General features: G+C 41.6%; 1 protein-coding gene across 5 annotated transcripts in view; it reads left to right on the forward strand.

Annotated features, from left to right (window-relative positions):
* RAVER2 (ribonucleoprotein, PTB binding 2) overlaps window positions 1-24,219 on the forward strand; it is a 146,424-nt gene that overhangs the window by 12,803 nt on the left and 109,402 nt on the right. For all 5 annotated transcript variants that reach the window (XM_018045163.1, XM_013962781.2, XM_018045157.1 and 2 more), the window contains exon 2: window positions 22,198-22,264. In XM_018045163.1, the coding sequence (XP_017900652.1) occupies window positions 22,198-22,264 (67 nt within the window). The remainder of the gene's footprint in view (window positions 1-22,197; window positions 22,265-24,219) is intronic.

Consider the following 24,219-nt stretch of genomic DNA (forward strand, 5'->3'; position numbering starts at 1 on the left):
CAAGTTCAGCTGCTTGCTTTTGATTTCAGATTAGTCTCCATCTCTCTGACTTTATATCTTGTTAGTTTTTTGCGTCCTGATCTAGAATAGAAGTAACAGCAATAAACAAGAACATGTGAATCTGGGAAGTTTTAAATTTTGAAATAATCACAAACTTACAGAAAAGTTATAAGTACAAAGAACTTATTTTTCCTGAACTGTTTGAGAGAGTACTGACCTACTTTCTATCAACCTGAGGACTTTTATTGTGTATTTCATACAAATATGGACTTTCTCCCGCATAAACACATCATTACCGTAAAACTTTGTGAAACTACCATGAAAAAGTTGGCTTAAAACTCAACATTTAAAAAACTAAGATCATGGCATCCAGTCCCATCACTTCATGGTAAATAGATGGGGAAACAATGGAAACAGTGAGAGACTTTATTTTCTTCGGCTCCAAAATCACTGCAGATGGTGACTGCAACCATGAAATTAAAAGACTCTTGCTCTTTGGAAGAAAAGCTATGACCAACCTAGACAGTATATTAAAAAGCAGAGGCACTACTTTGTCAACAAAGGTCCATCTTGTCAAAGCTATAGTTTTTCCAGTTGGACCATAAAGCTGAGTGCTGAAGAATTGATGCTTTTGAACTGTGGTGTTGGAGAAGACTCGAGAGTTCCTTGAACTGCAAGAAGATCCAACCAGTCCATCCTAAAGGAAATCAGTCCTGAATATTCATTGGAAGGACTGATGTTGAAGCTGAAACTCCAATACTTTGGCCACCTGATGCAAAGAGCTGACTCATTGGAAAAGACCCTGATGCTGGGAAAGACTGAAGGCAGAAGGAGAAGGGGATGACAGAGGATGAGACGGTTGGATGGCATCACTGACTCAACGGACATGAGTTTGAGTAGGCTCTGGGAGTACTGCAGTCAATGGGGTCTCAAAGTGTCAGACACGACTGAACAACTGAACTGAACCATGAAACTAAAAACACTACCATCTAGTCTTCAGATCATGTTTAAATTTTGCCTGTTTTCCCATTAATACCTTTTATAGTGAAAGGATCCAGTTCAGATTCACATATTGCACTTAGTTGTGTCGTCTTAGTCTTCAGTCTGAAATAACTTGTCTTTTTACAGTTTCAACCCTTTCAAAGATTACAGGTCAGTTACTTTCTAGAGTGTCCTTCTGTTTGGACATTCTTTATAATTAGATTAGTTCTGCATAATTAGATTCATGTTATGTAGCCTTGGCAGGAACATCACAGGGTGGTACATGTTGTAGAATTTTCCCATTGTTGGTAAAGTTATCTTGACCCCTCTGGCTTTTTTTTTTTTTTTAATTTTTTATTTTTTTTTAAATTTTAAAATCTTTAATTCTTACATGCGTTCCCAAACATGAACCCCCCTCCCACCTCCCTCCCCACAACATCTCTCTGGGTCATCCCCATGCACCAGCCCCAAGCAAGCTGCACCCTACGTCAGACATGGACTGGCGAGTCAATTCTTACATGACAGTATACATGTTATAATTCCCATTCTCCCAAATCATCCCACCCTCTCCCTCTCCCTCTGAGTCCAAAAGTCTGGTATACACATCTGTGTCATTTTTCCTGTCTTGCATACAGGGTCGTCATTGCCATCTTCCTAAATTCCATATATATGTGTTAGTATACTGTATTGGTGTTTTTCTTTCTGGCTTACTTCACTCTGTATAATTGGCTCCAGTTTCACCCATCTCATCAGAACTGATTCAAATGAATTCTTTTTAACGGCTGAGTAATACTCCATTGTGTATATGTACCACAGCTTTCTTATCCATTCATCTGCTGATGGACATCTAGGTTGTTTCCATGTCCTGGCTATTATAAACAGTGCTGCGATGAACATTGGGGTACACGTGTCTCTTTCAATTCTGGTTTCCTCGGTGTGTATGCCCAGAAGTCCGGGCTTCTACAAGCAGATTTGTAATTCTGTTTGTAATTAATAAGGATTTCAAGATGACATACTTCAATCAAAACTCAATTAAAACTGGCATACCTCATCTTAGTGTGCTTTGCTTTATTAGCACTTCGCAGCTACTGCATTTTCTTTACAAATTGAAAGTTTATCAAGCAAGTCTCTCAGCCCCATTTTCCCAACAGTATTTGCTCACGTCATGTCTCTGTATCACATTTTGGCAATTTTTGTAGTGTTTCCAACTTTTTCATTGTTACATTTGTGATGATGAACTGTGATCAGTGATCTTTGGCACTACTGTACAGAGTATGATGTGCTAAAGCCTCAGATGATGGATAGCAATTTTTTAGCAAGTTCAGTTCAGTTGCTCAGTCATGTCTCACTCTTTGCGACCCCATGAACCAGAGCACACCAGGCCTCCCTGTCCATCACCAACTCTGGAGCTTACCCAAACTCATGTCCATTGAGTCGGTGATGCCATCTAACCATCTCATCCTCTGTCGTCCCCTTTTCCTCCTGCCTTCAGTCTTTCCCAGCATCAGGGTCTTTTCCAGTGAGTCAGTTCTTCGCATCAAGTGGCCAAAATATTGGAGTTTCAGCTTCAACATCAGTCCTTCCAATGAACACCCAGGACTGATCTCCTTTGGGATGGACTGGTTGGATCTCCTTGCAGTCCAAGGGACTGTTAAGAGTCTTCTTCAACACCACAGTTCAAAAGCATCAATTCTTCTGTTCTCAGCTGTCTTCACAGTCCAACTCTCACATCCATACATGACCACTGGAAAAATCATAGCCTTGACTAGACGGACCTTTGTTGACAAAGTAATGTCTCTTTTTTAAATATGCTGTCTAGGTTGGTCATAACTTTCTTTCCTAGGAATAAGCATCTTTTAATTTCATGGCTGCAGTCACCATCTGCAGTGACTTTGGAGCCCAGAAAAATAAAAGTCTCTCACTGTTTCCACTGTTTCCCCATCTATTTTCCATGAAGTGATAGGACTGGATGCCATGATCTTCATTTTCTGAATGTTGAGCTTTAAGCCAACTTTTTCACTCTCCTCTTTCACTTTCATCAAGAGGCTTTTTAGTTCCTCTTCACTTTCTGCCATAAGGGTGGTGTCATCTGCATACCTGAGGTTATTGATATTTCTCCCAGCAATCTTGATTCCAGCTTGTGCTTCCTCCAGCCCAGCATTTCTCATGATGTACTCTGCATATAAGTTAAATAAGCCGGGTGACAGCCTTGATGTACTCCTTTTCCTATTTGGAACCAGTCTGTTTTTCCATGTCCAGTTCTAACTGTTGCTTCCTTACCTGCATACAGGTTTCTCAGGAGGCAGGTCAGGTGGTCTGGTATTCCCATCTCTTTCAGAATTTTCTACAGTTAAGTATTTTTAAATTATGTGCTGTTTTAAGACAATGCTACTGCACACTTAATATATGGCAGTATAGTGTAAACATAACTTTCTTATGCACTGGGAAGGCACAAAAAAATGTGTCTCACTTTGGATATTCACTTTATTGAGTGATCTGGAACCAAACTTACAGTATCTCTGAGGTATGCCTTAATTCCCTTTCTGGTGTTCAATTTATTAATTTATTACTTTCTATCAAAAGTAAACTCTTGGTTTCCTATGTTGTTCAGTGAGTTATTTTCCATTACTCTCATTACTTACTTTCGTGCCTTAATTGTTTTGCATTTGGACAGTGGGAGCTTCTTTAAGCTGGTTCCTATTTCCTTTTTTAAATAAACTTTTCATTTTGGAATACTTTTTGATTTACAGAAATAGTTATAAAGGTAGTACATGGAGTTCCCATATATTCTGTACCCAGTTTTCCTTAATGTCATATCTTATAATCAAGGTAAACTAGTCAAGACTAAGGAAGTGACACTGGTCCATTATTATTAACTGAACTATAGACTTTGCTTGGATTTCATTTGTTTTTTCACTTACATCCTTTTCCTGTTGCAGGTTACAATGCAGGGTACCATGTTCAGTTATCACATCTCCTTAGTCTCCATTAGGCACCTGCTTCTCAGTCTTTTCATTGTTTCTCATGACTTGATAATTTGCTCAGAAATTTTTTAGAACGCCCTTCACCTTGGGATTGTATAATCATTTTATTATGGGAGATCAGGGTTATGGAATTTGGGGAAGAATTCCACAGAGGTGAAGTCCACTTCTGATCATGCTGTTTGATGGGGTACATGGCATCAACATGACTTCTACTAGTGATGTTAACCTTGATCAGTTCAGTTCAGTCGGTCAGTCGTGTCTGACTCTTTGCGACCCCGTGAATTGCATCACGCCAGGCCTCCCTGTCGATCACCATCTCCCAGAGTTCACTCAGACTCACGTCCATCAAGTCCGTGATGCCATCCAGCCATCTCATCTTTGGCTGTCCCCTTCTCCTCCTGCCCCCAATCCCTCCCAGCATCAGAGTCTTTTCCAATGAGTCAACTCTTCCCATGAGGTGGCCAAAGTACTGGAGCTTCAGCTTTAGCATCATTCCTTCCAAAGAAATCCCAGGGGTGTTCTTCAGAATGGACTGGTTGGATCTCCTTGCAGTCCAAGGGACTCTCAAGAGTCTTCTCCAACACCACAGTTCAAAAGCATCAATTCTTCGGCACTCAGCTTTCTTCACAGTCCAACTCTCACATCCATACATGACCATGAAAAACACATGACCATGAAAAACACATCCATACATGACATGAAAAACCATAGCCTTGACTAGACTGACCTTAGTTGGCAAAGTAATGTCTCTGCTTTTGAATATACTATCTAGGTTGGTCATAACTTTTCTTCCAAGGAGTAAGCGTCTTTTAATTTCATGGCTGCAGTCACCATCTGCTGTGATTTTGGAGCCCCCCAAAATAAAGTCTGACACTGTTTCCCCATCTATTTCCCATGAAGTGATGGGACCAGATGCCATGATCTTTGTTTTCTGAATGTTGAGCTTTAAGCCAACTTTTTTGCTCTCCTCTTTTACTTTCATCAAGAGGCTTTTTAGCTCTTCTTCACTTTCTGCCATAAGGTTGGTGTCATCTGCATATCTGAGGTTATTGATATTTCTCCTGGCAATCTTGATTCTAGCTTGTGTTTCTTCCAGTTCAGCGTTTCTCATGAGGTACTCTGCATATAAGTTAAATAAGCAGGGTGACAATATACAGCCTTGACATACTCCTTTTCCTATTTGGAACCAGTCTGTTGTTCCATGTCCTGTTCTAACTATTGCTTCCTGCCCTGCATATAGGTTTCTCAAGAGGCAGGTCAGGTGGTCTGGTATTCCCATCTCTCTCAGAATTTTCCACAGTTTATTGTGATCCACACAGTCAAAGGCTTTGGCATAGTCAATAAAGCAGAAATAGATGTTTTTCTGGAACTCTCTTGCTTTTTCAATGATCCAGCGGATGTTGGCAATTTGATCTCTGGTTCCTCTGCCTTTTCTAAAACCAGCTTGAACATCAGGGAGTTCACGGTTCACATACTGCTGAAGCCTGGCTTGGAGAATTTTGAGCATTCCTTTACTAGCATGTGAGATGAGTGCAATTGTGCGGTAGTTTGAGCATTCTTTGGCATTGCCTTTCTTTGGGATTGGAAAGAAAACTGACCTTTTCCAGTCCTGTGGCCACTGCTGAGTTTTCCAAATGTGCTGGCATATTGAGTGCAGCACTTTCACAGCATCATCTTTCAGGATTTGAAACAGCTCAACTGGAATTCCATCACCTTCACTAGCCTTGTTCATAGTGATGCTTTCTAAGGCCCACTTGACTTCACATTCCAGGATGTCTGGCCTCTAGATTAGTGATCACATCATCATGATTCTCTAGGTCGTGAAGATCTTTTTTGTACAGTTCTTGCGTGTATTCTTGCCACCTCTTCTTAATATCTTCTGCTTCTGTTAGGTCCATACCATTTCTGTCCTTTATCAAGCCCATCTTTGCATGCAATGTTCCCTTGGTATCTCTAATTTTCTTGAAGAGATCTCTAGTTTTTCCCATTCTGTTGTTTTCCTCTATTTCTTTGCATTGATCGCTGAGGAAGGCTTTCTTATCTCTTCTTGCTATTCTTTGGAACTCTGCATTCAGATGCTTATATCTTTCCTTTTCTCCTTTGCTTTTCGCCTCTCTTCTTTTCACAGCTATTTGTAAGACCTCCCCAGACAGCCATTTTGCTTTTTTGCATTTCTTTTCCATGGGGATGGTCTTGATCCGTGTCTCCTATACAATGTCACAAACCTCATTCCATAGTTCATCAGGCACTCTCTCTATCAGATCTAGGCCCTTAAATCTATTTCTCACTTCCACTGTATAATCATAAGGGATTTGATATAGGTCATACCTGAATGGTTTAGCGGTTTTCCCTATTTTCTTCAATTTGAGTCTGAATCTGGTAATAAGGAGTTCATGATCTGAGCCACAGTCAGCTCCTGGTCTCATTTTTGTTGCCTGTATAGAGCTTCTGCATCTTTGGCTGCAAAGAATATAATCAATCTGATTTCGTTGTTGACCATCTGGTGATGTCCATGTGTAGAGTCTTCTCTTGTGTTGTTGGAAGAGGGTGTTTGCTATGACCAGTGCATTTTCTTGGCAAAACTCTATTAGTCTTTGCCCTGCTTCATTCTGCATTCCAAGGCCAAATTTGCCTGTTACTCCAGGTGTTTCTTGACTTCCTACTTTTGCATTCCAGTCCCCTATAATGAAAAGGACATCTTTTGTGGGTGTTACTTCTAAAAGGTCTTGTAGGTCTTCGTAAAACCGTTCAACTTCAGTTTCTTCAGCGTTACTGATTGGGGCATAGACTTGGATAACTGTGATATTGAATGATTTGCCTTGGAAACGAACAGAGATCATTCTGTCGTTTTTGAGATTGCATCCAAGTACTGCATTTCAGGCTCTTTTGTTGACCATGATGGCTATTCCATTTCTTCTAAGGAATTCCTGCCCGCAGTAGTAGATGTAATGGTCATCTGAGTTAAATTCACCCATTCCAGTCCATTTTAGTTCGCTGATTCCTAGAATGTCGACGTTCACCCTTGCCATGTCTTGTTTGACCACTTCCAATTTGCCTTGATTCATGGACCTGACATTCCAGGTTCCTATGCAATATTGCTCTTTACAGCATCGGATCTTGCTTCTATCACCAGTCATATCCACAACTGGGTATTGTTTTTGCTTTGGCTCCATCCCTTCATTCTTTCTGGAGTTATTTCTCCACTGATCTCCAGTAGCATATTGGGCACCTACTGACCTGGGGAGTTCCTCTTTTGGTATCCTATCATTTTGCCTTTTCATACTGTTCATGGGGTTCTCAAGGCAAGAATACTGAAGTGGCTTGCCATTCCCTTCTCCAGTGGACCACATTCTGTCAGACATGACCCACCCGTCTTGGGTTGTCCTGCAGGCATGACTTGGTTTCATTGAGTTAGACAAGGCTATGGTCCTAGTGTGATTAAATTGACTAGTTTTCTGTGAGTATGGTTTCAGTGTGTCTGCCCTCTGATGCCCTCTGCAGCACCTACCATCTTACTTGGGTTTCTCTTGCCTTGGGCGTGGGGTATCTCTTCACGGCTGCTCCAGCAAAGCACAGCCGCTGCTCCTTACCTTGGACAAGGGCTATCTCCTCACCTCCGCCGTTCCTGACCTTCAACGTGGGATAGCTCCTCTAGGCCCTCCTGTACCTTCACAGCCACTGCTCCTCTGGTTGCTCCTCCCGGCCACCGGCCCTGGCCTTGGGCTCAGGGTGGCTCCTCAGGGTCACTGCCCCTGGCCTCGGGCGTGAGGTGGCTTCTCCCAGCGCCCCTGACCTCAGACAAGGGATGTCTCCTCCCAGCCGCCACTGTAAACATTCTTTTTTTTAATCCTGTTCACTGTTCTTTGGAAACAAGTCACTAATTCGGTTCTCACACTTAAGGAACGGGTCCTTTTTTAAAAAAATTATATAGTTGATTTGCAATGTTATGTTAGTTTCAAGTGTACAACATAGTGATTCAGTATTTTTATAGATTATAGTGCATTTAAAGTAATGAAATATTAGCTATATTCTAGCTATATTCCCTGTGTCATATATTACATCCTTATATCTTGCTTATTTAATACATGCTGCTTTGTACCTCTTCATCCCCTACCCCTGTCTCTTGCACCCATATCTCTCCCCCTTGGTAACCACTAGTATGTTCTCTATATCAGTAAATCTGTTTCTGTTTTGTTATATTCATTTCTTTTCCTATTTTATTTTTTGAATTCCACATGTAAGTGATAATACAGTATTTATCTTTCTCTGTCCAATTTTCACTAAGGATAATACCTTCCAGGTCCAAGTATGTTGTACAAATGGCAAAATTTCGTTGTTTTTACCATTATTTTAAACTAATTATTAATCATTATTTTAAGCTAATATTCCATTGTGTGTACATATACAGTATCTTTTTTACCCATTCATCTTTTCATGGACACTTTGGTTGCTTCTATATCTTGTCTCTTGGTCTGATATGCTTTTGACATGTCTCTGTCATTCACTGAGCGGTTCCTCTGTTTTTGACATGGTAAGGTGTTGTAGCTTTACTTTCTGTGCTTTAGCCCAGGGTCTCAAACCCAGAGGCTGTGGGCTGGTACTGCTCTGTGGCCTGTTAGAAACTTGGCCGCATGGCAGGAGGTGAGTGGCGCACAAGCAAGGCGAGCTTTATCTGTGTTTACAGCCGCTTCAGATCGCTCCCCTAACCACCAGAGCTCCGCCTCCTGTTAGATCAGTGGCGGCATTGGATGCTTATAGGAGCACAATAAATTTAATGTGTGTAATCATCCCCAAACCATCCCCACCCCCTGCCTGCTCTGTGGAAAAATTGTCTTCCACAAAACCGGTCCCTGGTGCCAAAAAGATTTGGGACCACTGCTTTCGCCCTGGAATCATCCATTTCTTTAAGGTTGTGTCCCCCCAAACTCATGTGTTGAAGCCCTAAGTGCCAGTATGGCTGGGGTCTTTGTGGAAGTAATTGAATTTAAAGGAAGTCATAAAGATGGGGCCTTGATCTGATAGGATAATTGTCATTGAAGAAAAGACACCAGAGAGCTCTCTTTCTGCCGTGTGCCTCACCCCCAGCCCTACCCCAATGAGTGCAATCGCCAAGGAAAGGCTATGGGAGGACATAGTGAGGAGGTGGCCATGTACACGCCAGGAAGAAGAGCTTAGCAGAAGCCAAACCAACTAGAACCTTGATCTTGGAGTTCTAACTTTCAGAATTGTGAGGAAGGTAAGTTTCTGTTGCCTATGATATTTTGTGGTGGCAGTCTCGATGACCATTACAGAGCCTAGGTTTTTTTTAGGGGAAATGATGTTAGGAAGCCAGGATCTGGGAGCTAGATGTACTCATTGCCTTTGAGATGTCACTGCTGTCAGTTGCTCTGAGTAGGCAAAGCTCAAGAATGTACGGGCATATTTATTATGTCAGAGAAGGCAATGGCAACCCAGTCCAGTACTCTTGCCTGGAAAATCCCATGGATGGAGGACCCTAGTAGGCTGCAGTCCATGGGGTCACTAAGAGTCAGACACGACTGAGTGACTTCACTTTCACTTTTCACTTTCATGCATTAGAGAGGGAAATGGCACCCCACTCCAGTGTTCTTGCCTGGAGAATCCCAGGGACGGGGGAGCCTGGTGGGCTGCTGTCTATGGGGTCGCACAGAGTCGGACATGACTGAAGCAACTTAGCAGCAGCAGCAGCATGTATTATGTACACACATACATTTCCACCTTTATCGAGAGTAATGAGATAACACTGATGTATCAGATTGTAGTCTAACATAATGGATTTCTCGCTAGCTCTCTCCCAATCCATATTCCTTCTTTTTCTGACAGTGAGAAACCTGCTGTTCATTGTCCTTAACATATTTACTCATTTGAACAATTCTCCTGTGAGTAAATAATCTCCCATCACCGCTATGAGGAAACTGTCTCCTCTTCCATGCAGATGCCCGCCTCATCCAATTTAAGCTCCTTCTTCCTGCACTGGGCTGTTCCTCTGGCCAGAAGGCCTCCTCACCTTGCCTGAGTTCTTGACACTCGGTGCTGGGTTTCCCTTCTGGGCAGGTGTCCTTCTCACCCTGCTTGAGCTCTGAAACCTGAGGTATTAAATAAGATAGTTTTTGTAAAGTATGTTTAAAGGACAGTTGTTGTTTAGTCGTTAAGTCATGTCTGACTCTTTTGTGACCCCATGGACTGTAACCCACCAGTCTCCTCTGTCTGTGAGATTTCCCAGGCAAAATTACTGGAGTGGGTTGCCATTTGCATCTCCAGGGGATCTTCCTGACCCAGGGATTGAACATGCATCTCCTGCATTGGCAGGCAGGTTCTTTACCACTGAGCCACCAGGGAAGCCCAAGGGTATGGTGTTATCTATTGTTAGTGATTGTTTGTGCACAGAATTTAGAAATAGCCCCCCGAGATTTCTAGTCCATGAGACTGTGACTATGTGTGTAATACATACGCTCGTATATTCTTGAGTTTTGCCTACTAAGGTGTCACATGTGTGATTGTTACATACATGACAAGAGAATTTTTGCAGATCTAATTAAGGTTATTACTCAGTTGATCTGGGATTATCAAAAGGGAGATTATCCAGGTGAGCCATATCTGATTATACTAGTCCTTTAAAAGCAGAATTTTCTGCAGCAGTTACCAGAGGGAAGAGTCAGATGATTTGAAGCACAGGAAGGATTTGATGCACTGTTGCTGGGTTTGAAGATGGAGGGATCTACATACAAGGATTTTAGAGCCGTCTCTAGAGGTTGAGTGTGGTCCCCAACTGACAACCAGCAAGAAAATGGGGGCTTCAGTTCAACAACTGCAAGAAACTGAATTCTGCTAACTGCCTTTATGAGTGGAAGTGCATTCTTCCTTAGAGCTTCCAGATAAGAGCTCAGCCTGCCTAAGACCTTGATTTTGGCCTTGAGAGACTCGGAGAATTCATTTGAGCCTTCCAGAACTTTTGACCTACAGAACTGAGAGATAACAAATGGGGGTTATTTTTAAACAATTTAATTTGTGATAATTAGTCATACATCGAGGTGATGTTTGAAAGAAAAACACTTGTGTCAGAGAAGAGGAAATTGTGATTTCTGTATGGCTTTTCTTTGGGAAAATAAAGAAATTTTCTTTGGTTATCTAAATCTATCTCTTGGGGATGTCTGTAAGCAAGAACTGCTCATGGAGAACCTCTTATTGCTGCTGCTGCTGCTAAGTTGCTTCAGTTGTGTCCGACTCTGTGCGACCCCGTAGACGGCAGCCCACCAGTCTCCTCCATCCCTGGGATCCTCCAGGCAAGAATGCTGGAGTGGGTTGCCATTTCCCTCGCCAATGCATGAAAGTGACAGTGAAGTCACTCAGTCGTGTCCGACTCCTAGCGACCCCATGGACTGCAGCCTACCAGGCTCCTCTGTCCATGGGATTTTCCAGGCAAGAGTACTGGACTGGGTTGCCATTGCCTTCTCTGCCTTTTATTGCTAGATATATAATATTCATTAATTTGAGGTATGTAAATATTATCTTTTAAAGAAGTAAGTTATGTATTAGGTTAGTATAAAGAGAGTAATTTTTTTGAGCAGTTTATTTTTTCTTTTTGCTCAGAACTTTTCTTAAATGCAATATAATTGCTTTACAATGTTGTGTTAGTTTCCGTTCTACGATCAAGTAACTCAGCCATATGCATACCTATATCCCCTCTTGGACTTCTTTCCAGGGCCCCTCACCCAACCCCTGCCTCAGGTGCACCTAACTGAGCTTCCTGAGCTTTATAGCAACTTCCAACTAGGTGGTGGTATATATATGTCAATCTCAATCTCCCAATTCGTCCCACCCCTACTCTTTCCCTTATGTCCATATGTCTGGGTCTCTATTCCTGGCTTGGAAATAGGTTCATCTGTACCATTTTTCTATATTCCACACACATGTGTTAATACACAGTATTTGTTTTTCTCTTTCTGACTTCACTTTATATGACAGACTCTAGGCCCATCCATGTCTTAACAAATGACCCTCTTTTGTTCCTTTTAGTGACTGAGTAATGACTCAGACAGTAAAGAATCTGCAATACAGGAGACCTGGATTTGATCCCTGGGTTGGGATGATCCCCTGGTGAAGGAAATGGCAACCTGCTCCAGTATTCTTGCCTGGAAAATTCCATGGACAGAGATGCCTGGTGGGCTATAGTCCATGGGGTTGCAGAGTTGGACTCCATTGTATGTATGTACCACACCTTATTTAACTGCTCATCTGTCACTGGACATTTAGGTTGATTGCTTGTCCTGGATGTTGTGACTAGTGCGGCAGTGAGCATTGGGGTGCACGTGTCCCTTGGAATTATGATTCTCCCAAGGTATATGCCCAGTAGTGGGATTGCTGGGTCATATGGTAGTGCTATGTTTAGTTTTTCAAGGAGCCTCCATACTATTCTCCACAGTAGCTATATCAGCGTACATTCCCACCAGAGTGTAAGAGGGTTCCCTTTTCTCTACATCCTCTCCAGCACTTATTGTTCGTAGATTTTTTGATAATAGCCGTTCTGACTGGTGTGAATTGATAACCTCATTGTAGTTTTGATTTACATTTCCTGGGCAATGGCAACCCACTCCAGTGTTCTTGCCTGGAGAATCTCAGGGAGAGCCTGGTGGGCTGCTATCTATGGGGTTGCACAGAGTCGGACAGGACTGAAGCGACTTAGCAGCAGCAGCAATAATTAGTGATGTTGAGCATCTTTTCATCTATATGTCTTCTTTGGAGAGATGTCAGTTGAGGTCTTCTGCCTGTTTTTTGATTGGGTTGTTTTTCTGATATTGAGCTGCATGGGCTGTTTGTGTCTTTTGGAGACTAGTCCTTTGTTGCTTCGTTTGCAAATATTTTCTCTCATCCTGAGGGTTGGCTTTTTGTCTTGTTTATGATTTCCTTTGCTGTGCAAGAGCTTTTAAGTTTAATTAGGTCCCATTTGTTTATTTCTGTTTTCATTTTCATTGCTTTAGGAGGTGGATCAAATATTTTCTTTTAAAGAAGTGAGCTATGTATTAGGTTAATGTAAAGAGTAATTTTTGAGCACTTTAAATGTATTGGCTTATGTTTAGATTGTAAAATAATCTCAGAAAATAATACTGTATTGGAGTTGATAAAGATGATATGTAGAAACAAATATGCATTTAAATATTCAAAGTCTGCTTTTTGCTAGACGTTGGAGACCTTTTTACAAACAAGGTCAGATGCATGGTATTTGCTATTTACTAAGCCTGCAATCTAAGGGAGATTCAGGTATATAAGCACAAGCTGGAATCAAGATTGCCGGGAGAAATATCAATAACCCCAGATATGCAGATGACACCACCCTTATGGCAGAAAGTGAAGAGGAACTAAAAAGCCTCTTGATGAAAGTGAAAGAGGAGAGTGAAAAGTTGGCTTAAAGCTCAACATTCAGAAAACGAAGATCATGGCATCCGGTCCCATCACTTCATGGGAAATAGATGGGGAAACAGTGGAAACAGTGTCAGACTTTATTTTTGGGGGCTCCAAAATCACTGCAGATGGTGACTGCAGCCATGAAATTAAAAGACGGTTACTCCTTGGAAGAAAAGTTATAACCAACCTAAATAGCATATTCGAAAGCAGAGACATTACTTTGCCGACTAAGGTCCGTCTAGTCAAGGCTATGGTTTTTCCAGTAGTCATGTATGGATGTGAGAGTTCGACTGTGAAGAAGGCTGAGTGCCGAAGAATTGATGCTTTTGAACTGTGGTGTTGGAGAAGACTCTTGAGAGTCCCTTGGACTGTAAGGAGATCAGCCCTGGGATTTCTTTGGAAGGAATGATGCTAAAGCTGAAGCTCCAGTACTTTGGCCACCTCATGCGAAGAGTTGACTCATTGGAAAAGACTCTGATGCTGGGAGGGATTGGGGGCAGGAGAAGAAGGGGACGACAGAGGATGAGATGGCTGAATGGCATCACGGACTCGATGGACATGAGTCTGAGTGAACTCCGGGAGTTGGTGATGGACAGGGAGGCCTGGCGTGCTGCGATTCATGGGGTTGCAAAGAGTCGGACACGACTGAGCGACTGAACTGAACTGAACTGAACTGAACTGAAAATACAGATGATGGGTGCTACGAGTGTTGTGATGGGAAAAGTAAAAAATGCTGTGAGAGCACAGAAGAAGGATATCTACTCCACACTTGAGAGGTTCAGAAAGGCTTCTTAGAGAAATTCATTAAAGTTGAAACCCAGGGAGAGAGAAATAAACTAGGGGAAGGGAGCCAAAGAGAGGCGTGAGGAATATTCATAGCAATACACAGAGTTTGAGAAGGGTAGTGATTAAATATAAGGCTAGCACATGAAGCAGGACCAGATGATTGTAAGTGATTTAAGAGAATTTGAATTTTATTTTAAAGAAAACGAGAGTCCATTGAAATATTTAAACAAGAGAGTGATGCATTCAGATGTCTATCTGTCAAAAAGTAAAATTGTTGCTTTTATCTCCCAAACTTTGTTCTTAACCCTGATCTCTGCTCTAAGGTTAGGAGGTTAGTGATGTAGTAAACGTTAGAAACGTGATGGAAATGAATAGTTCGTAGATTTTATTTTTGGATCACTGATACTTAAGATTTAGTATAGTAGTTCAGTGTGTTTGCTCTAAAGTCTGTCAAATTGTGTTTGAATCCCAGATTCATTACCTATTGTCTGTACAAGTTCCTTCTCTAGGCCTCGGTAACCTTGGCTATAAACACCATAATAATATCCAACTTAAAAATCCATACCATAGGGTTGTTATGGTTAAACAAGATTATTTCAATAAAAAGCCTGGGATAAAGTAAATATTTAGTAAATTATTATTATTATTATACCACTAATAAAAAAGTTGAAAGTTTACTAATCTTTTTTAGGCCATGTCAAAATGTTTCTCTGGCAAAAACTTGGTATTCAAATGAACTTACCAGCAAAACAGCTGCATTGAAAGCTGTTAAAAATTTAGCTGAGTTAAAATTGACACCACATTTACTCAGCCAAGGTGACTTTCCTGGTGGCTCAGACAGTAAAGCGTCTGCCTACAGTGCTGGAGACCTGGGTTCAATCCCAGGGTCAGGAAGATCTCCTGGAGAAGGAAATGGCAATCCACTCCAGTATTCTTGCCTGGAAAATCCCATGGACGGAAGAGCCTGGTAGGCTACAGTCCATGGGGTCGCAAAGAGTCAGACACAACTGAGCAACTTTACTTTCTTTCACACTTTATTCACCCAATATCATGAAATGTATACAGCCTTGTGTTGAGCGCCAAAAAAGTATTATCAGGTGTGTAACATTCAAAGGTAGTTCTAAGCAAGCAATGGCATACATAGGTATGGTTCCTCAGAGAGACGTCTGAGGTGGAAATAAAAATTTGGAGACCACTGGCATGAAGATAGGATTTAAGTCATTGCAATGGATGTAGAAAAAACTACTGATAACATTTAATACCCATCAGTACTCTTGCCTGGAGAATCCCATGGATAGAGGAGCCTGGTGGGCTACAGTCCATGGGGTCGCTAAGAGTCGGACACTACTGAGCGACTTCACTTTCACTTTTCCCTTTCATGCATTGGAGAAGGAAATGGCAGCCCACTCCAGTGTTCTTGCCTGGAGAATCCCAGGGACGGGGGAGCCTGGTGGGCTGCCGTCTATAGGGTCGCACAGAGTCGGACACGACTGAAGCGACTTAGCAGCAGCAGCATAATAAAAACTGATAGAAAATAGGAATAGAAGGTTCCCAAACTTAAAGATTATCCCAAGAAAGCAAAAACAATCATATTCAATGGTAAAATATTTAAAATTTTCCCTATGAGGTTAAGGGCAATACCAGAATCACTTTATGGCTAGAATAATGTAGCTAACCCTAACTGACTAAAAACTAAGTTAATAAAGCATTTTACAACTTTTGGAAAAACAATAGATTATATATAATATTTATATTAATTTGTATTTATATACATACATGAGCAAATATGCCAGCAAAATGCAGTATGCCAGCAAATTTGGAAAACTCAGCAGTGGCCATAGGACTAGAAAAGGTCAGTTTTCATTCCAATCCCAAAGAAAGGCAATGCCAAAGAATGTTAAAACTACTGCACAATTGCACTCATCTCACATGCTAGCAAAGTAATGCTCAAAATTCTCCAAGCCAGGTTTCAGCAGTACATGAACTGTGAACTTCCAGATGTTCAAGCTGGATTTAGAAAAGGCAGAGGAACCAGAGATCAAATTGCCAACATCTGTTGGATCATTGAAAAACCAAGAGAGTTCCAGAAAAACATCTATTTCTGCTTTATTGACTATGCCAAAGCTTTTGACTGTGTGAATCACAACAAACTGGAAAACTCTTCAAGAGATTGGAATACCAGACCACCTTACCTTCCTCCTGAGAAACCTGTATGCAGGTCAAGAAGCAACACTTAGAACTGGACATGGAACAACAGACTGCTTCCAAATTGGGAAAGGAATAAGTCAAAGCTGAATATTGTCACCTTGCTTATTTAACTTATATGCAGAGTACATCGTGTGAAATGCTTGGCTGGATGAAGCACAAGCTGGAATTAAGATTGCCGGGAGAAATATCAGTAACCTCAGATATGCAGATGACACCACCCTTATGGCAGAAAGTGAAGAAGAACTAAAGAGCCTCTTGATGAAAGTGAAAGAGGAGGGTGAAAAAGTTGGCTTAAAATTCAGCATTCAAAAAACAAAGATCATGGCATCTGATCCCATCACTTCATGGCAAATAGATGGGGAAATAATAGAAACAGTGGGAGACTTTATTTTCTTGGGCTCCAAAATCACTGCAGATAGTGATTGCAGCCATGAAATTAAAAGACGCTTGCTCTTTGGAAGAAAAGCTATGACCAACCTAGACAACATATTTAAAAGCAGAGACATTACTTTGTGGATGAAGTCTGTCTAGTCAAAGCTGTGTTTTTCCAGTAGTCATGTGTGGATGTGAAAGTTGAAGAAAGCTGAGTACCTAAGAATTGATGCTTTTTAATTGTGGTATTGGAGAAGACTCTTGAGAGTTCCTTGGACTGCAAAGAGATCAAACCAGTCAATCCTAAAGGAAATCAGTCCTGAATATTTATTGGAAGGACTGATGCTGAAGCTGAAACTCTAATACTTTGGCCACCTGATGTGAAGAACTGACTCATTGGTCCGTCTAGTGAAGGCTATGGTTTTTCCAGTGGTCATATATGGTTGTGAGAGTTGGATTGTGAAGAAAGCTGAGCGCCAATCCAACCAGTCCATCCTAAAGGAGATCCAACCAGTCCAACCAGTCCATCCTAAAAGAGATCAGTCCTGGGTGTTCTTTGGAAGGAATAATGCTAAAGCTGAAATCCAGTACTTTGGCCACCTCACGCGAAGAACTGACTCATTGGAAAAGACTCTGGTGCTGGGAGGGATTGGGGGCAGGAAGAGAAGGGGACGACAGAGGATGAGATGGCTGGATGGCATCAGTGACTGGATGGACATGAGTTTGAGTAAACTCTGGGAGTTGGTGATGGACAGGGAGGCCTGGTGTGCTGCAATTCATGGGGTTGCAAAGAGTCGGACACAACTGAGTGACTGAACTGAACTGAGGAACAGAACTGATCTGACATACATAGAGAAGTCGATTGCTTGATTGAGGGGGCTACCTAATCTAAAATCTGGTGAGGCATACCAACAGGTTAGAAACTCAGGCAGGTGTCAATGCTACAGTCTTATTTATTTGGCTGCGTCGGATCTTCCTTGTGGCGTATGGGCTTCTGTCTAATTGTGGCCCAGGATCTAGGGTGCGTGGGCTCAGTAGTTGCAGCACATGAGCTTAATTGCACCGTGGCCTGTGCAGTCTTAGTTCCCTGACCAAGGATAGAACCTATAGCCCCTGTGTTGGAAGATGGATTCTCAACCTCTAGTCCACCCTGGGACCCCTGATGCTACAGTCTTAAGGCAGGATTTTTTTCTTCAGAATACCCGTTTTTCTCTTCAGGTCTTCAGTTGATTAGATGGGGCCCACCCATATTATTAAAGGTGATCTCCTTCACTTTAGAGTAAGCTGATTGTAGATATTAACCATATCTATAAAATACCTTTACAGCAGCACCTAGATTATCAAGTTTAATAACTAGATTCTATAGCCAAGTTCACATATAAAACTAACCATCACAATGCCCTGCCTTATTAATCAAGGGAATGCAAATCAAGAGCACAAGGAAGTATGACTTTATATCCACTAAATTGACAAAATTTAAGTATCTGGTAAGACCAAGCATTGTAAGGATGCTCATATATTGAGGGAAATGGAAACTGTAATAGTCATTCTGATAGAGAAGTTGGCACTTTCTTATAAAGGTGTATGTAGCCTAGGACGTTCATGCCTTCACAAATTTTTGTCCATGAACATCAGGAGATGTGTAAAATTTACAAGAAGGTGATAGTAGTTTAAAATATATATATGTAAAAGTAGCAAAAGAACAACAGCCTGGAAATAAATCAAGTATTCATTGATAGAAAAGTGGATCAGTACATCATACTGAAGTCACAGAATGGAATAAATATTCCATAGTATGAATAGTCACAGAATATTCAGTAGTGAATAAATGCACAGTAGCCATGTGGATCATGAGTGAATTTTAAAAACATAATATTGAGTACAAAACACAAGGCACAGAAGATTAAAATAGCATAATACCATTTTTATTAAAGCTCAGAAACCAACAGAATATATTGTTAGGGAATGCAAACCTATGAGAGGACTCTAGTTATGGGGGATGGGTCAGTGAAGGAAGACATAGTGGGATAGAACAGTGTTGGCAGTGTTCTACTCTTTTAAGTTTGGTGTTGAACTCCTGGGTCCTTATTTCATTATAATGCCTCATATTATATGTTACAGATAATCCTTTTGTGTTATCAAATCATTTTACATTTTACAAGAACATAAATAAAAATATTGGGTTGACCAAAAAGTTCATTTGGGTCCCATCTTACAGGAAAACACAGATAAACTTTTTGGCCAACCCAATATTTTTTTCATTCAAATATAGTGAAATTTTAAAGAAGAGTGTTTTAATATATGAAAGTTGTTTTTATAATCTATATATCTACATATATATATAGCTGATTTAAAGTCTATGAAGGGCTTAGAAGACAGTGTGATTCAGATTTGAAACTAAGGCTGGCTTTCAATCAAGAAGTCCAGATGAGCTGAAACAATGGTCGTTTAACTTTTGGGAATTTCTTGATTGACTGCTTTGAGCTGAAAGTTATTGAACCTCTTCCCAGAAAACATTTTATATGTGGAAAACTTTTCAGTTCCAGGGAGTGATGGTGAATCTGGTCTGGAAATAGATTACTAAAGCTATTTAACAGTTACCAGTTTTGATGAGCTCATCTTACTGTAAGAAATGTATAGCAGATATTGCTAGTCAGAGGACAAAGAGTCTTCATCAAAGGTGCAACTTCATTCCTTAAAGTTAGTTTGTAAATTCATAGAAGTATCATAAAGCTAGATTAAAATAGGGAGACATGATCTTAGTACTTTCAGTTCCGTGTGATGTGTATCATAGGCGGATTTTGGCAAATGGTTGTCAGGACTTTCTTTTAGGTTTTAAGTTTTTAATTTGGCCAACTTGCCAAGGCTCAAATTGAGGAGTGACCTACTTTTTCCTGGGTCAGAGCAACCAGGGCATGGGGAAAAATAATTTGTTTTTTCTTTGCAGGAAGTTTTGTAAACGTTCTGAGTTGGTGAAGTCTGTATTCCACATCTGATACATGGGAAAGCTGTGCTTAGAAATATGGGTATTTTAAAAATAAAATTTTCAACTTGCAAAAATGCATCCTGAAAACTTAAGATCTCTCTCAGGTGGTTCTCTCAGCTAAATGAGTAATATAACATGTCATTGTTTATGGATACTTGATAAAGTGAAGAGCGATACCGTGTTTTCTTTGTCTGGCATTTGACAGCTGTTAACTAGTGAAATGAGAGATTAGAGTTTGTGCGACTGAAAGCATGCACTTGATGCCTTCAAACAAAACTGTGTCACCTTCTATATAAAGTATTCAATTAGCCTGTTGGCAAGATGTGTAGGGTATGCTATTGAGAGAGTTACGTTTTCTTAGTTTCACATGCTGTTTTCTAAGTCCAATAAGATGTTGATGCTTACAAGATAAAAAATTATCATAGTTATATCTACACTATATATTGATTGTATTACTATATAATTCATCAAACAGTATTTTACACAATTGGTAAGTATATATATTTTAAAATGTTGACTAATAAAGAATACTAAATTATCAACTTTACCTTTCTTATCTCTCTTATATAAAAGATGATTGTCTTTTTTTCACCCAGCTTGTTTTATACTTTGCCTGTTATGTCAGTTTCCCCACCCCCTTGCATTGGGTTGAAAGAGAAAGTGTTTCTCAGTTTGAAACTACCCTCTTATTTATTTTTCATTTCCATTTGATCCCTTATTAAGGCACTAGAGGTATTGGTCTTTTAACTATCTGTGGCAGTGTACTATTTTTAGTTAATCCTAGAAGGAATAAGTCAGTATAGCACAGAGGTTAAGAGTGTAGTTCCCTGGAACCTAACCAGTTGGTGAATCTACACTCAGAAAATTACTAAGTGTAAGACTTTGGCAAGTTGCTTGAATTTTCTCTACTCTGTGGTTTCCTGTGTTTTTAATAAAAGAGTGACTTCAATGCTCTGGTACCTAGTAAAAACTGAGTGAATGTTAACTATAAAAATAGCAGTAATAAGAATTATTATTCTTGAATTAATTATTGATAGGTTGCAGACTTAGCATCCTAGCACTTATGTCTGTTTAGTGTATTTGTTTGTAATACAGAACAGGTTGGCTGTACCACTCTCTATCTGGGTCCAAACGTCCAGTAATGTGATAGTTCAATTCCTTTAAAAAATAATGATATCTATTTATACTATGAGTAAAATTTTCAAGGCCTAATGTCAAATGAATGACAAATTATATTCACTTTTATGTTTATGTGAGTGACTAGTATATTCAAAGCAATATGGGTAACATACAGATAAAATATAGCTCTTGTACTCAAGTAGTATCAGTTTAATAGAAGGGATTAGAGAAATAGAGACAAAATACAGTGTATTTTCCCAGGTGGATGGAAGTTATGATATCAGAATTTAAGAATTCAGAATGGACGAGTAATACAAGCTGAACAAACCAGAAAACCAGTTTAAACATCTTGGGGAACTGAGGGGACAGAAATTGGGGTGCATACTGTAACTTGAGGGTTATTGCTTCATACCCAGGAATCTCTAAGTTAGGTTTTAATTTATGTTTATTTCTTCTTCATATTGGTATTACCATCTATGGATGTGTGTGTGCTTAGTCGTGTCTGACTCTTTGTGACCCCATGGACTGTAGCCCACTAGGGGGATTCTCCAGGCAAGAATACTGAAGTGGTTTGTCATGCCCTCCGCCAGGGGATCTTCCCAACCCAGTGATCGAACCCAGGTCTCCCACATTGCAGGTGGATAACCATCTGAGCTACTCAGGAATCCCAAGAATACTGGAGTGTGGAGCCTATCCCTTCTCCAGCGGACCTTCCTGACTCAAAGGTCCCCTTTGAGTCCCCTTTGATTTGAATCAGGGTCTCCTGCATTGCAGGCAGATTCCTGAGCTACCAGGGAAGCCCTCTACAAGTGTAATATTTAAAACTTAATACTTAAAAACTCAGTTTGTAGTACCCAAGTAGAAATGTTTAACATTTCTGTAAGAGAGGCATAAAGTATGACCAATGTTAGCATAGAGGTGATGTACTGTGAGAAAGAATTAGAAAAAAAATCTTCATAGAAGAATATTTGAGCTGGGATTTCAAAGGATGCATGTGATTCCAGGTGAATTTGGGATCTGTAGTAGTTGTTTGTCCCATGGAAGTTCAAGGTGTCAGCATAAATTCAGAATGAAGATTGTACATGGTACAGTCTGCACCTTGAGAGAGGAGGTGTTCATCTGAGCAGGAATGTGGGCATATGTTGGGAGATACGTTTGAAGAGGTAAGTTGGTGCCAGATCTGGTGGGCCTTGAATGCCTTTAATTTAAATGAGTAATAGAGAACCACAGAAGACTTTTTTACATGGGGAGTGGTGATGGTTGTGGTGGTAGGCTAATACAGATGGGTCATCCATCAGTTGCACTCGTGTGTTCATTGAGTTCATGTTTTGTCTCTTTCAGGAAGTTCATGATTTATTACAAGACTATGAATTAAAATACTGTTATGTGGACAGAAATAAGCGAACGGGTAAGATTTATGTTCTAAGCACCTGATTTTATTTTAATTCTGCATGTTGTCATTATAGAGCAACAAAGCTAAGTGTCTTTTTATTCTTAAACTAATCTCTGAATTTCTTAAACATTAAATCATATACACATTACATCATTTATTTTCTGAAGGTAATATAATTATTCTAAATTTTAGTCACATTAATTAATGCAGCTTTAGGGAGTTCATTCTACCACATGGACACTGGTGCTGGCAAGAACCACTTTAGAATCTTCCATCTAGGTTATTAGTGTCTGACCTGGCCCTGCCCACCAACCTTTCTGGACCACTGCTGGGATGTATCAGGCCAAGCAACTAACAGGGTAGGAACAAAACCCCTCTAATCAATAGGCAGGTTGCCTTAAGCCCCCTTGAGCCCACAGCCACCCTGACACCAGGCCCTGTCCACCAGAGCAGCCAGGACCCAGTTCTACATACCACTAGCCCTGGGACCCCTGGGGCTCTGCACCCAGCCACCAGGGGGCAGGACCCCCTTGGGCTCTGGCCCTGGCCACTGGTGGGCTGCCTGTAGCCTCTCAACCAGCCTTACTCACCAGTGGGCAGACACCAGCCCCAAGCCCACAACAGCCCCATAGCCTGCCATGGCAGGACCTAGCCCATCACCAGCAGTCTAGCATCAGCTCTGAGACATCTTGGACCCCTCAACCAGGTTCCCCAGAATCCAGCCCCACCTACCAGGAAGTCAACACAAGCTTTAGGACACCTAGGACTCCAGAGCCAATTGTATTGGGAACCAGCCCCATACGCCAATGGACTAAAACCAGCTCAAGGATACTCAGGGCCCCCTTCAATTGAAGGTCCTGGGACATGACTCCATCCACCAGTGAGCCATCACTAGCTCTGGGACCCCTCGGACCCTGTAGCCAGAGACCCCAGGACACAACTCTGTCTACCAGTTGGCCAGCACAAACCCCAGAACCCAGCTTTACCTACTGGTGGGCCAGCACCAGTCCTGGGAGTCTCTGGATCCCAATCTTGCCCACAAGCAGGCAGGCCTGTGTCAGCCTCAGGGCCACCACATCACTGCAGCCTGCCCTGTCATAATTTAACCAACACACAGCAGGATGGTATCAGCCCGAGGACCCCTCATACCCTGGCTCTGCCCACTACCAGGCCAATATCAGTTCTGGGACACCTTGTACCCCTCAGCATCCAGGATCCAGCACCATCCACCAGTGGGTTGACACCAGACTTGGAACTCCCAGGGCACTGCAGCTGAAAGACCTGGTAGGGGGAGGGGGCAGTGCCTAGCTTTGTCTGCTAATTAGCTGGCACTAGCCCTGGGACACCCTGGGTCCCAACTCCACCCATCAGCAGGCCAACACCAGCTCTTGGACTACTTAGCCAGTTGCCCCAGAATCCAGGGAGTGGAACAGCACCAGCTTTGGGACACCCCAGAACCTACAGCCAGCCATGTCACGAAGCAGCCCCTCCACCAGCAGTCCAAAACTAAATCAGAAACCCTGGTCCTGCAACCACCCCTTTCCCAGAACTCATCTTTGCCCATGAGAGAGCCAGCACTGGCTCATCAGCTTGTGACATGGTCCCACCAACCAACATCAGCAGCTTCTTCACAGTGTGGGGCCTGGCAACCTGCTGGACTAGGTAGCCACACCTACCAGACTTCCTGCAGCGTTCAGCCTGCCACAACAGAAGGACGCATGCAGCTCACATAGGGGGCACCCCTAGGGCGTATAGCTCTGGTGGCCAGACAGGAGTGCACTGTTGGTACACACAGGACATCTCCTACAAAGGGCCACTCCTTCCAAGTCAGGGTGTAACCAACCTACCAGATATGTAGAAAAAGAAACAGCGAATTAAACAAAACAAGGTGCCAAAAGAGCATGTTCCAAAAGAACAAGCGAGAATAAATCTCCAGAAGAGCTATGTGAAGTGGAGATAGGCGGTCTACT

Source organism: Capra hircus, chromosome 3, assembly GCF_001704415.2.
Source record: "Capra hircus breed San Clemente chromosome 3, ASM170441v1, whole genome shotgun sequence".
NCBI classification, from domain to species: Eukaryota; Metazoa; Chordata; class Mammalia; order Artiodactyla; family Bovidae; genus Capra; species Capra hircus.